General features: G+C 39.3%; 1 protein-coding gene across 1 annotated transcript in view; it reads right to left on the bottom strand.

Moving 5' to 3' along the window:
• Positions 1-3,275: 3,275 nt before the first annotated feature.
• The window catches only part of GREB1 (growth regulating estrogen receptor binding 1), a gene marked incomplete at both ends in the record, with an annotated part of 53,370 nt that continues 43,802 nt past the window's right edge, over positions 3,276-12,843 (bottom strand). Inside the window, 7 exons of the mRNA XM_080615588.1 lie at positions 3,276-3,439; positions 5,705-5,843; positions 7,437-7,637; positions 8,780-8,915; positions 9,735-9,953; positions 10,907-11,081; positions 11,868-12,072. Coding sequence (XP_080471714.1) covers positions 3,276-3,439; positions 5,705-5,843; positions 7,437-7,637; positions 8,780-8,915; positions 9,735-9,953; positions 10,907-11,081; positions 11,868-12,072 — 1,239 coding nt within the window. The remainder of the gene's footprint in view (positions 3,440-5,704; positions 5,844-7,436; positions 7,638-8,779; positions 8,916-9,734; positions 9,954-10,906; positions 11,082-11,867; positions 12,073-12,843) is intronic.

Below are 12,843 nucleotides of genomic sequence, written 5' to 3'. Positions count from 1 at the left end.
CCTTTAAAAAGCAGTCCCCTCCAAAGCAATATTTAGCAGCTTCTTTTAGATCCAGAGTGGGAGCCGAGATATGTACATTCCTTGTCACCACAGCGGGAAGCACTTGCTAGGGAAAGAGGAAATCCTTTACATCCTCCACTGTTCAAATCCTCTGTAGAGCCCAGATGATTAGATATCAGACATTAGTGCTTAAGTGTTTCTGAAGAGTGCTTTGATAGTGGAGAGAGGATGGTAAGAAGGAAAATAATGTCATCTTCCCAGTAACCTTCTCTATATTTGGATACTGTCTTTTGCAGAAGCTGAATCACAAAATACTCCCCTTTCTGGCACACAATACATAGCATGCTAACAGTACTATCTGCAGGTGATAATAATGGATGGCTAAATCAGCAAGCATGGAAGGCATTAGAGAAGAAGGTACAAGCTGCAAGAAGTCTGTAAAAGAATGCAGGAAATGCCTTTTATTTTGTTTGCTACTACATTTTGACGTCAATCCCCATGATGGAGAGCTCTATCTTCTTACCACATCCAAAGTCAGAAAGGAAATATTTAGACCATTTGCGTACATGATGGGCTTGGGGCATTTTCTCACAAAGGTCACTGGGACTGGAAACCTCTCACAAGCAGCAAGACAAGAGGAGGGTGGAGCTGGGACCTGGGTTTCCAGCCCTACACGTGCATCTAGGGTAAACAACTACAGCGCAAAGAAGCTGCAGCGCAGGATGCCAGTCCCACCGAATCAGTTTGCTTTTATTTTTCCTTATTATTTGTCTATATTTCCATATCACCTCAGAGTCGCAGTTGGACACAAACACTACACTGTCCCTCTCCAGCTTGCACTGTTAGGGGAGCTTAGCTTGTAAACTAGGTCAGGAACAAAGAAACTTTTCGATGGAGCTCTGAAGAGTGGCTCTCCCTGACTCGTCCACCATTAGTTTTTTTGCATCCTGTGAACAAAATGCCATATTTTTCTACCATGTTGGGTGCATAGCTGGTTATATGATGGGAAGTAACTGCACTTTGGTCACGCACTAAGTGCATATCTGCTCTTATAATAGGATGTGCTCCATCAGACAATGCAAGCAAGTTTCACCATATATGAATGATTATATATATACTCCATGACAGAGAACAATTGCACTTGCGCACATGATAGACATCTGTCTGCTGAGCACAGGTCCTGAGACTCCTGTTCTGTAGACAGGATACAGTAGGTAGGTAAGTTATGGAGCAAAAGTTTAGCAGTGAAACAACACTAAGGAGCATGATGGTTCCAGCCCACTAGCACCTGCACTTTGTCAAAGTTTTGAAGACTTTTGTGGCAAAAGAGAATGTTAAGAAAAGATGTGAATTATTTTTATTTATTATATACTTTAGGACTTTTTCAGTTTCTTGGAGAAAATGGATGTCTAAATACTTGCAGAGCAAATTTCAGTTCTAAAACACAGAAGTTAACAGACACTTGTTATAAGTTGTTCCAGTGTTTGGTTACAGGAAGTATTTCAACCCACCATCTTTAGTTCTGAGTTCCTGTAGGAACTCTTACACCTTTGAGGATGCATTATGCTTCAGGCCATCAAGCAGCGCTGTATTTTCTCTTGATCAGTTCAAAGCATTCCTTAATTATATTAACTCCTTTAAGCCAACACCGTTCTTTTTCCCCTCCCTCTCCCCAAAGTGTCCTGCACATCACCAAGACAGATGTCCATGCACATGAACTTTATTTGTAAAGGATGGATTAGGCTTAAATGTCACAATTCTTTAAAAAAGTTTAAATTAACTAATCAACTGGTGAAAACAGATAATACTATTTACATAGGACAATGGTCACCTTCCCAAAACTTAAACCAGATTCTCACTCTGTTGAAGCAAGGACAATGAAATATAGAAACACACTGATTTCTAGCAGTTACCTTGTAAATAGCAATCTAAGTCTCTCAGACTTACAGAACTTACCTTTTCCCTATAGATGAACCTAAATTAGCTCTTTGGCACAGTCATACTGATGTCTGCTTTTCAGTGCCAGTACTGTAATGGACTCAGCCACCTAGTGGCATCGATATCAAATCAATGATCCTCCTACTTGTATATCCAGCAAGAAAAGACTGCCCAAATATTCGATGTCTTTTGACAACTTCTACACTCATCCTTCCTGCACCTGGACTGACTTGAAGTTAACACTGATTTTATAAAGACAAACAGGAATATTGCAGCTCAGTGTTTCCAAAAGCCTAAACAAAGACTGTGATCACTGACTTCACATTTAGAGTGTACAAAATAGTCTGATGCCTGGTGCCGTTCTACAACATGTTATCAGATTTTCACCTGAATTCATCAGAAATGTAGCCTCTAATTTCTCGCTCTTTTGAAGCACCTTGGCAATAAAATATCCCCGTAAAGTGTATTAGGAGTGTTTCAGAACAGTCTCATATGTTGTCTTGAGTATACTGGGCCCAATTTGAAGTCTCAGCCAGTACAAAAATTTAATCAGAAACCAGAAAAAAACCACTGTTCTAAATGTAATAAGTTGCTTGTAGGTCAGTCTCGCTATTTGATCTCTTCAGTTACTCAAGGTAATTTCAGTTTCAGGTTTAAATGTTCAGATCCCATTTAAAAATCTACTTTCTTGACTCTCTTCCTCATGCTAATAAAACCAGGTGTATAATTATGCTTCTATCCCCAGAGTCCTGTATGGGCTCTATTCAGTGTGGCACCTGTTCCAAAAACTTAAGGCTCCAACTGAGTTCCCACTATTAAGGAAATATACTTTACAAATCTTCATATAAAAAGCCTACCTGGATACTGCTCAGTAGCAGTATACTAGAAAACTGTAACAATTCCTGTTGCCTTGTGCCAACTGTTAGATAAATAAGACTTGTAAAACAAAATCTGTTCCTAAATTTACATTACCTATTTCTGGAATATACAGAAAGTTTTCTAAAGCTTTTACATATGAACTTGCACATGGTCTTTCGTGTCATAGAAGAAGTGCACTCGTTGATCTCCCTTCTGATCCAAACTGATTTCCACCATGCGGAGTAGTAAGTTTCTGCATCTCTCCCAGGAATTAGAAGTGACTTCCATCAGAGAATTAAATTAGAAAAGTCACTTCAATGTTTGGAAATATGAGCATGAATTGTCTAATTAGATATCATTCTAATGAATAATGGAAACCAGTCCTGTTTCTGTTCAGAAAGCAGAGCCTCTTGAAAGTTATTTCATGAGATGGTGGCAATTAGTCTCTTGTATCATTCAGGAAATGTGTCTCTTTTCAATTAAATATGTCGTCCCGTCAGGAAGAAAAGTGGTCTGTCCTCTTTGGCATTGGCAGTCTGGAATTCATCCCGCAGTCGGAACTGCCATTCATCTTCCAGCTCTAGCCGAACAACAGTCTGGCGAAGAGAATTGCGATCTTGACAAATCACACATAGAGTGGCACCTAAGTAAACAGTTAAAAAGGAACCCATGTGAGTATCCCTTTTGTTCTAAGATCACCCAGCTCCCTCCAGCCCTTAGCATGTAGAACTCCATCACTTTCACAACAGGAATTACAAACAAGCTTCGGAGAAAGTGAAAACACTAAAGAGCATCCAAAAGAAATCTGGAAAGGGTCTTTTTACAAGGGCCTGCAGGGTGATAGGACAAGGGGGAATGGCTTTAAACTGAGACAAGGGAAGTTTAGATTAGACATTAGGAAAACATTCTTCACTGTGAGGGTGGTGAGGCACTGGAACAGGTTGCCCAGGGAAGCTGTGGCTGCCCCATCCCTAGCAGTGCTCAAGGGCAGGTTGGACAGGGCTTTAAGCAACCTGGTCTAGCGTAAGGTGTCCCTGCCCATGGCGAAGAGGTTGGAACGTGATGAGCTTTAAGGTCCCTTCCAACCCAAACCATTCTGTGATTCTGTGTAGGACAGAGGAGAGCTATGTTCAGTTGCCTATTTACCAGGATCTTCTTGTGTAACTTACAGTATATCTAGTACTCATCTAGTTAAACAAAACTATAAATACATTCCCTACTCTTTAAGGTAAAGAAGGGTAAATCTGTCAGGTCTAAGTAGGTGGTGATGGGACCTGGCAGAAAACAAGGTAAAGTCCTACGTCTGTTACTGTTCCAGACCTACTGATCATTTCCTTGGTGAGTGAAATCCCCATTCAGCAAAACACACCACGAGTCAATCACTGTGATGGCTGATCAAGCTTTTTGTGCTTTGCTGACCAGAAATGGTCTAAACATGTCCTTAAAACTAATCACAAACTGTAGCACTTTTCGGATTGGTATGCTTATGTGCTGACTTAAAAAAGAACATGGTCTATATGTGTACAGACACAGGCAAGTCCAGAATGCCAAAATATATGTATCATATTTTGGTAAACAGTATCAACTGTCATTTTAATTTGCATGCATCACTTCCTGGCTTCTGAGAAAAGTGCTCAGTTAAGAGGAAATAATTATCTTGCCAGCATTCAACAATCTGAATGAGAGGTAGTAAGGTAAGTGGAAATGCCCAAGACAATTAAAGAAAAGAAAAGCTGAGAATATAATAAAAAGAAACAAGACAGACAGTCATGGGGTGTTTAATTTTCATGTGCGGAGTTAGAAAATCAAGTAGACTGCTAAGGGAGAAGGAGAAATCCTGAATCAAATACACTTTGTGCTACAGACAAAGTTGCCTGGTACGTGCAAAATTAAACTGATTGATAGCCTCTGGTCACTCAAAAAATGCAGTACAAAAGCAGCACTGCTTTCATTTGCAGTTACTCTGATAGCCTTGTTAGAGAAACTACAGGAGGATTAGAACATGGATACTGATCCAGAATGCACATAGACGCTGGCTTCAGTGACATGTGCAGGTAAAAGCACTGCACACTCTGATTTGCACTTTGCTACACCTACCTACAGGAAACAGTATTAACTGCAACAAAGAACACAACAGTTCGTAACAACTCTGCCTATTTCAAGAAGGCATTTGCCATCGTGTTTTTCCTCTGGTGACAATTATAGCTGTGAGTGAAAGAAATCCCCAGAGCGCTAAATGCCTAAGATAAGTAGAACAATTCAAAAGAAGCTTGAATGTGACTGCCTGGGATATAATGGAAGTTATTTGTCTCCACTGCTATCCACCATCATGACAAAGTCTTGGGTGGCATGGTTTAGTGGGAGGTGTCCCTGCCCATGGCAGGGGGGTTGGAACTAGATGATCTTAAAGTCCTTTCCAATCCTAACTATCCTATGATTCTATAACAACTATATGGAGAAACTGGTTATTAGAAATTAATTTTAAATGAGCCAGCTTCTATTGCCGGGGATAGTAAATAGATTTTGATGGAGGCTTGTCCATCATCTATTGCAAATTAGAAAACTTGAAAATCACAATAGGTAAATGCTTCATGCATAAATCTTAAATACTAAGTTTTCAAATATAAACTAAGGAGTTATGCATATACACGAGGCATAATGATATTGATCCCACATTTCTCCCCACTTAGAAATCTGCAGAGCTTATGGCACTGTTCAGTAGATATCAGTTTACTACAGTACAGAGACAGCACAATGAAGTATTGAAGATGGGTGGGCCATATAAGACAAATATGAATAAATGCATGTACATATGCATGCATGTATATTTTCGTATGAAATGCATTTTTCCCCAGGTTCCCAGAGACTAGGTCATATAATTCCCTGTAATAAAATTATTGCAGCTTACCTTTGAGAAAATGGAACTTCTTCAGAAAGCTAGCTACGACAAAGGAGTCGCAGAGGTATAGCAGAAGACCACTGAATGTCAAACCAGAGGAACTGATGTTCAGAGAGTGAGGCCGAGAACTCACGTAGCAAACTGCAATCTGATCGGGAGAAGGGAAAAAACATTAACATTTTTCAAGGTCCTATATAAAGCTAAGGTTTGATATCAAGCTTTCAGTATTTGCACCTATTCAAATTCAGACTTGCTTTCCAACTCCAAATATTGTGACCTTTGTAGTTCCTTCCTAAACATACCTCTACTCATTAAAAGTCTACATAAGAACACTATTTATAAATATGCATTAGACGTTACTATTCGTTACTGTTATTATCAAGAGGTTTAGATATAGTAAGGTTTGAAAGTTGTAGTAATAGTGGCTCCCCATAACCATAATGTTATGATCTGTCTGGCAAAGTTTATGTACCCATGAGTAAAAACAGTGCAGATGGACACATGAAGAACCCTTTAGAAATGCCTAATTTAATTTACATTATGATAGGATTACTCAAGTCAGCAGAATTGTGCATATACATAAATGGAAGAGCTTTTTCTTGTCTAGTTTGTTTTTATGGTTACTTTCTAAATCCATTTGGAACCAGGAATATTTGTAGCACTCTTTCAGGATTCATAAATTTGAATTAAGAAATCTTCCACACAAGGCTTTGTTTCCAAAGTTACATTGTACTACTTAGCTGGGGCAGACCCTCATCTGGCATAAACCAGCATGGTCCAGGAGAGGAAGGACCCACAGCAACTGATACTCTGGCCCAGGATACCTGTATTTACTCATATTCCTTCAATCCTATTGTACCGTATTCCAGCTCAGGTAACAATTCCAGAACCAAATTAAAATAACTTCATGTGGTGAATGGGTTCGAGCTGAAAGATAAAGACAGTAACAGTACAATGCCTTCCCACAGAATTTATTGTTTCAAATATGTGGGAACATAGACCTGTAAGAGCTCAGCCACAAAGGAAATTAAGAGAAATAGTTAAAAATGTTCTGGGAGCACCATATATGGGAAGGTCATTACACAGCTGTTTTGGTAAGTTTAGCAAATTCAGCAAGACTGAATTTCATTTAGTATTTAAGTCAGGCGAAAAAGTAAAAAAAATGTCTCTCTCCTGAACACTGCCATCTTGGTATCACATTTCTATACCTACATTAGAGTTTAAGAATGGCGTTGGCTTTAGATCCAAACTCATAGGACAGAGGCAACAGCTCCTGACATACGATGCTAGTTTACCCCATTCTGACTCTTCTTGTTATTTGCTCCCCTGCCTCAGCTATAAATCAAAAGTGAACTAAAACATTTGTATTTTGAAGTGCTTTCTAAGGGCTAGCTAGTATTTATAAAACACTCTTGTGGAATAAATTTGCTGTAGGAATGGTCAAATTATAGCAGAGTGAGAAAACACTCCTGAAAAATGTGCTCTGTGTTAATTCAGAATTTAATATAATTCAGAGACTATATTGACATTTAGGACAACTCTGGTGTAGTTCTCTATGTACTTTATTTGAAGCCTCTAATAGTATCTCTATAGGACTAAGAATTTGATTTTAACATCATAGAGATCTAATACCTGATTTATCAAAGGCTGTGCAACTATTACTAAGGAATGCATCAACAAACTCATCCAAAACATAGCCTAAACATTTCTAGAGCCACTTAAAGATTATTTTCTTCAGTACCTGTGGTCCTAAGTTAAGGTAACAGTCCACAGATAGCACTGGATGGCTATAATTCTTCAGTGAGAGAGGGAAGAAGCGATGGCTGTGATACTGGAGGTATTTTTCAAGGAGCAATTGAGCAGGTGCTGCCAAGAAGGTATGCTTGCTGTCAGGAGCACAAATGTACTGAGCAGGGGAGATTGAAACTGGAGTGTCAGATACCTATGAGGAAAAAATATTTCTAGTACAAATCAATCCTGATCAACCAAGTTGCACTTATCTGAATTTTGGGTTGTGGAAAATATATCTCTATCCTACAAATCTAAGATTTACATAAGAAGGACAATCCTTCAGCCAGAAATACCTCATACCAAAAAAATGTCAGAGTTTCACAGAATTATATTTGTATTTATAGAATCTTTAGAGGTTTCTTCAAACTCAGAGTACTCCTACAGATGAAGTCACATGAACAATTCAATAGCTACTGATAAAAAACTCACAATGAATGGTTACATGGATCATAAAGAGACACTTTAAGTGTTTTCAAAAGCTTTTGTCCTGGGTTCAGTAGCAGCAGTCAGTTTTTCTCCTTCTTAGTAGCTGGTGCAGCACTGTGGTTTTGACTTTCGGCCTGGGAATAATACTGATAAAGCCGATGTTTTCAGTTGCTGATCCCCCAGAGGGATGGGGAGGAGAATCGAAAGAATGTAACTCCCACGGGTTGAGATAAAAACAGTCCAGTAACTAAGGTATAACACAAACCACTGCTGCTACCACCAATAATAATAATGATAAGGGAAATAATAAGGGAAGAGAATACAATACGACCCGCCGGAAATGAGCCCGACAGAGAAGAGGACGTGCCCTTCCGGGGAACTCCCAGGTACATCCCTGGGAATGACGTGCTGTGGTATGGAATACCTCTTTGGCTAGTTTGGGTCAGGTGTCCTGTCCCTGCTTCCTCCCGGCTTCTCCTCCTCCCTGGCAGAGCATGAGACTCACAAAGTCCTTGGTCAGTCTAAACATTCTGACCAGCAACTGAAAACATCGGCTTTATCAGTATTATTCCTAGGCCGAAAGTCAAAACCACAGCGCTGCACCGGCTACTAAGAAGGAGAAAAAGTGGCTGCTGCTGCTGAACCCAAGACAGCTTTAAAGGAAAATTATTAAGCAAAGGTGCATTTATGCCAAGAATATTGTTGATTTCAGAAATAAATAAATAAAAAAAAAACACATGGCAGACATACCCCATTAGTGACAACTGATGATGCACAAAATACCTCAGGTCTGCTGGTTACAGGGTACAAAAAAGGAAAACAAAAAAGGAATTTCAACAACAACAAAACAGAGGTCTCAGTTCCCACCTTTGACTTAATGTGGAAAGATCTCTGTCCTCCTACTGCAATTTGCTTTTTCATGACACTGAAGTGATTAAACCGACAGATGAGGAGGCCAGCACTGTGGACGCGCAAGTTGAAGTCAACATCGTCACATGTAAATCTGGAGAGAATAAAATCACAGCAACTCAGAGGAATGTTTCTGATCACACACTAACAAATGCAAGCACTCAGGGTCTTTTACCAGCATGATAGAAAGGACAGGTGTCATACTGACCCTCCACCAGTGCCTATCAGTCAGGAAAAGAAGCTTCAGCTTTGTAATAACAATTATTACGAAGCAAGTGGGATGATGTGCAGAACCATTTGATTAACATCCAGGACTCGTATTTAAGAGAGCTGAGCAATTACTGCAACAGCCAACAGCAGGGAGAAACATGGCATTTAATTATAGGGTTTTAAAATCTTGGCTTTGATCTTAGCAATATTTACATGGATTTTTGGTGTCCCTGACTGTCAGTGTCTCTGTGTTTTAAAATGTACTTTTCTTCTTGCCAGCCCAGGCTTGGAATGCCATACAATACTTCAGGCTCAACAGCACCCACACAGAGGATTATGGTGAGCCATGCACAGTATGAACACGCAGGCAGGAAATGGGCGGTTTGATCTGGCATTCCTGACGTTTTAACATTACTGCCTGGACTCATATCATTTTTCTTTTTTTGTTGTTCTCTTCATTGGCCCTTCATAATGCTTCATAAAGTAACAGACAGCCTGTGAGCATAGTTCTGTACTAGGAGATGCACAGGAGCAAGTTTAAAGAGCTCTTTTAAAGTGATAGTAGAAATTTGGGTCTTCTGCTTATTCCACAGAATAATGAAAGCAGAAGTGCTTCCTGCACTTCTAAACTATCAAGAGCTTTTGTAAATCTTTCTTTATTTGGTTCATTATCTCTACTGAAAGATGCTACTGATTCCCTTACCTGTTCTGATTGTACTGTACATTCTGTGTCAGATCGACATTCAGCATAATGAAATCATGCACATGGCAGCAGGAGAATGGTTCCTTGATCTCAGCACTGTTTGTTTTACTGGACCATTTCCTCATCCCGATTAAGGCATAGTGAGTGACATTGGGAGTTGCTTCAATATGTTGCAGAATATGCTTCAAGGAAACATTCCTTTCAGTCCACATATACTCACTAAAATAATTATGAGAATGTGTTAATTTTGAAGTATATAGAGAATATTCAGAATCTCATTCAGCTGAAGACCAATTCTTAATAGTCGAAACTAGTTATAAGTACCAGGCAGATAATTTCAATGCTGTCTTTACTGCAACTATTTGTCTACCTAATCAAAAAAATTAACTAGTGCTTATGTGGTGGGGAGTGGTATGAAAAAATCTGAAACTTAGTCTGGATCTTTCAAAATATTCACTCAGGTATGTAAACTTTTAAAGTTACCTGGGTAATGTTCCAAATGACTCTGGGAGAGTTGCTGACTTTGTGCCATGACTTCAGTGCAAAATATAAGATCCTCCTAGCCCAGCCCTAGAGTCCATAAATCTCAGTTTTAACTGAGGTAAGTTCTCTTTAAAGGTTTGCTGTAAATCCTGCATAGCACCATTCTGGGAATAGACAAAAATATCTAGTAGAAACAGTGTCCTAAATTAATGAAAACAAAAATTGTTGTTTGAGGATTTGGGGAAATAATAAAGGAGCCATAAAGACTGGGACAACAAAAGAGCCAGAGGAAATCAGCTGCAGAATTTGCACAGAAATGTCTTTTAGCTCCCTTAGAGAAATCCTGTTAAAAACATACACATGAACGCCCATGCTTGGCCAGTGTATAAGGCTTTGTTAGCAGAGTCTGAAATCTGCATTCCAAGTAACTCCAATTCGAACCAGGGTCAAGCTATACAGCAATGGCTGCAGGGCCCTTAAATCCTGAGGGAACAGGAATGAAAAACCAGCACTAAACTATATGCTATGCAAAGGCAGATATCTAGGGAAAATACTTTTTCTCATTAAACAAATATTATTCTCTGCTTGTACAGGGTAAAAGTTGTAGTATATCAAAAGTAATTTCAAAACTCACATGCAGTGAAAGGTTTAAAAAGACCAGCTGAAAAAGCATATATTACTCTATTTACCTTTTCCTGTCTCCTGAACAATCAACTTCTACTGCATTCCACATAACACACGAATCATCTGAAATGACAATGAAAGGCCAAATATCCTGGGGTTTTATCCCCAGCTCCTCCTGCCGATTTCGTTCCAGCTCCAAGTTATGGTAAGACAACTCTTTTATCAGGAAGTGTGCAGCACCTAAAACCAAGGAATTAATCCATCACCTTAAAAGCAGGGGCAGAAACTGTTTGCTTTTAACTCAGAAGCCTTTTGAAGTGAACATTTCTGCAGACTAAGGTATGAATTGCTCTGAAGATTTTAACACCCTAGCACTCCCCAGAGCCAACTTACTTTGACATTTGCCAAGCAAATGACTTAGAGGATACCACTGGGAAGCACACAAAAAGAAACTTGACTTCTGTGGTAAAGATTTGCCAGTGTCTAATCAGTTTAGATTAGGTGCTAACGAATCTTTAATCTTAAAATCTTTTTTATTCCTTTCAGATTCATTTAACCTGACAAATATTTGGCTTCACTAGCATATCTTACTGCAAACATCTAGAGATGCTGATTGACCAGCTGAGTAACATGGAACCATTTCCCCATATGGTCTACTTTGAATTTTTGTCACTACTGCTGTATATAAGATGTTCCAGCAGCAAAAGCAAGGTGCTGAATATTTCACGGGTATTATATTTAGCAGAACCTATCAAAGAGATGTACTTAATCAGAGCATCACTCCCTATGCAAATAACACATAAATTATTTCCACAAGGAAACAGAGTAGGTAACTCTATCTAAGCTAACACTCTCAGCTCCCTTTAAAATCAACTGGGCAGAGTATTTCTAGGGTGCAATTCATCTAGCTCATTTTAGGTGATGTGGATTAAGTGAACTGCATCTTTGACTGCAACGCATTGTCATCAGACAGAATCTAGATATCAGACGTGCTACAAGGTGAATGTCCACATTTGCTATACTTACCTACTCCTGCACTGTTGAAAATGCTTGGAAGAACAAGCATGATGTGGTTGGGCCAATACTTCTTATATATGGCCATTTCATATTCCTTGACAACTAAAACATGCAAATGACTGGCTCCATCCATTGCATGATATAAATTGAAAAGTCCATGTTCATGACGACCAGTGGTGGGAGTAAAAGTGGGGCTTTTTATATAATCTTCACTCTGTAAATAGAAAGAAGTGTGAGCTTCTGTATTAAGCTGGAGGATGTTTAAACAAGGAGAACCAGATTCTGCAGGAGAATAAATCAGGTTCACCAACACAGAAAGCAGAAAAAGAATCCACAAGGACCCAGGGCACAGTTCTAACTGTGTAGCCAAGCACAAGTTACCAGGTGAGGAAGAGCAGGAGGTTTCACCCTCACATTGAACAGTTGCTGCTGTGCTGCTATGCTGCTGCCTGGGCTCTCCCATTTCAAACTTTAATGGCACATAAAAGCCTGAACTGGAGGGTAGTATTGATTGGTTATTTTTTACTGGAAGCAGCTTATTTTCTTTTAGATAGAAGTGCTACTGCTCACTACTGTTCCCCAAACTGCTTCAATACTCCAAGCAATGTGGCCTGAGCAAAGCAGAGCTTCATCTTAGACATGGATATTAGGAGTCACTGTGAATGCCAACTTCAGTTAGCATAGCCTGTCAGATAGACGACCTTACAAAGTGTTTTCTACAAGTGTGACATGACTCCTCGGACTGTTTTGAAGCCATGACAGATTCTTTGAAAGCTTTATTCTTATATGAAAACAACTGAGTGTTTGTGCAGAATAAAAGAGGATAATCCACTGCCTTCCACTACACTAAAATATTGCTTCCTTTTAGTAACTGTATGACAAAAAAACCAGTGTCTCTGAGGCTCATTGCTGAACTTTAACATTTTAAACCCATAATCAAAGACCTTTTGCTGCAGATAAGAGTGTTTATACTAAAGAATCAACC

This window comes from Psittacula echo, assembly GCF_963264785.1.
Source record: "Psittacula echo genome assembly, chromosome: 4".
Classification (NCBI taxonomy): domain Eukaryota; kingdom Metazoa; phylum Chordata; class Aves; order Psittaciformes; family Psittacidae; genus Psittacula; species Psittacula echo.
The sequence above is the reverse complement of the archived record's forward strand: the minus strand, read 5'-3'. Positions and strand labels throughout refer to the sequence as shown.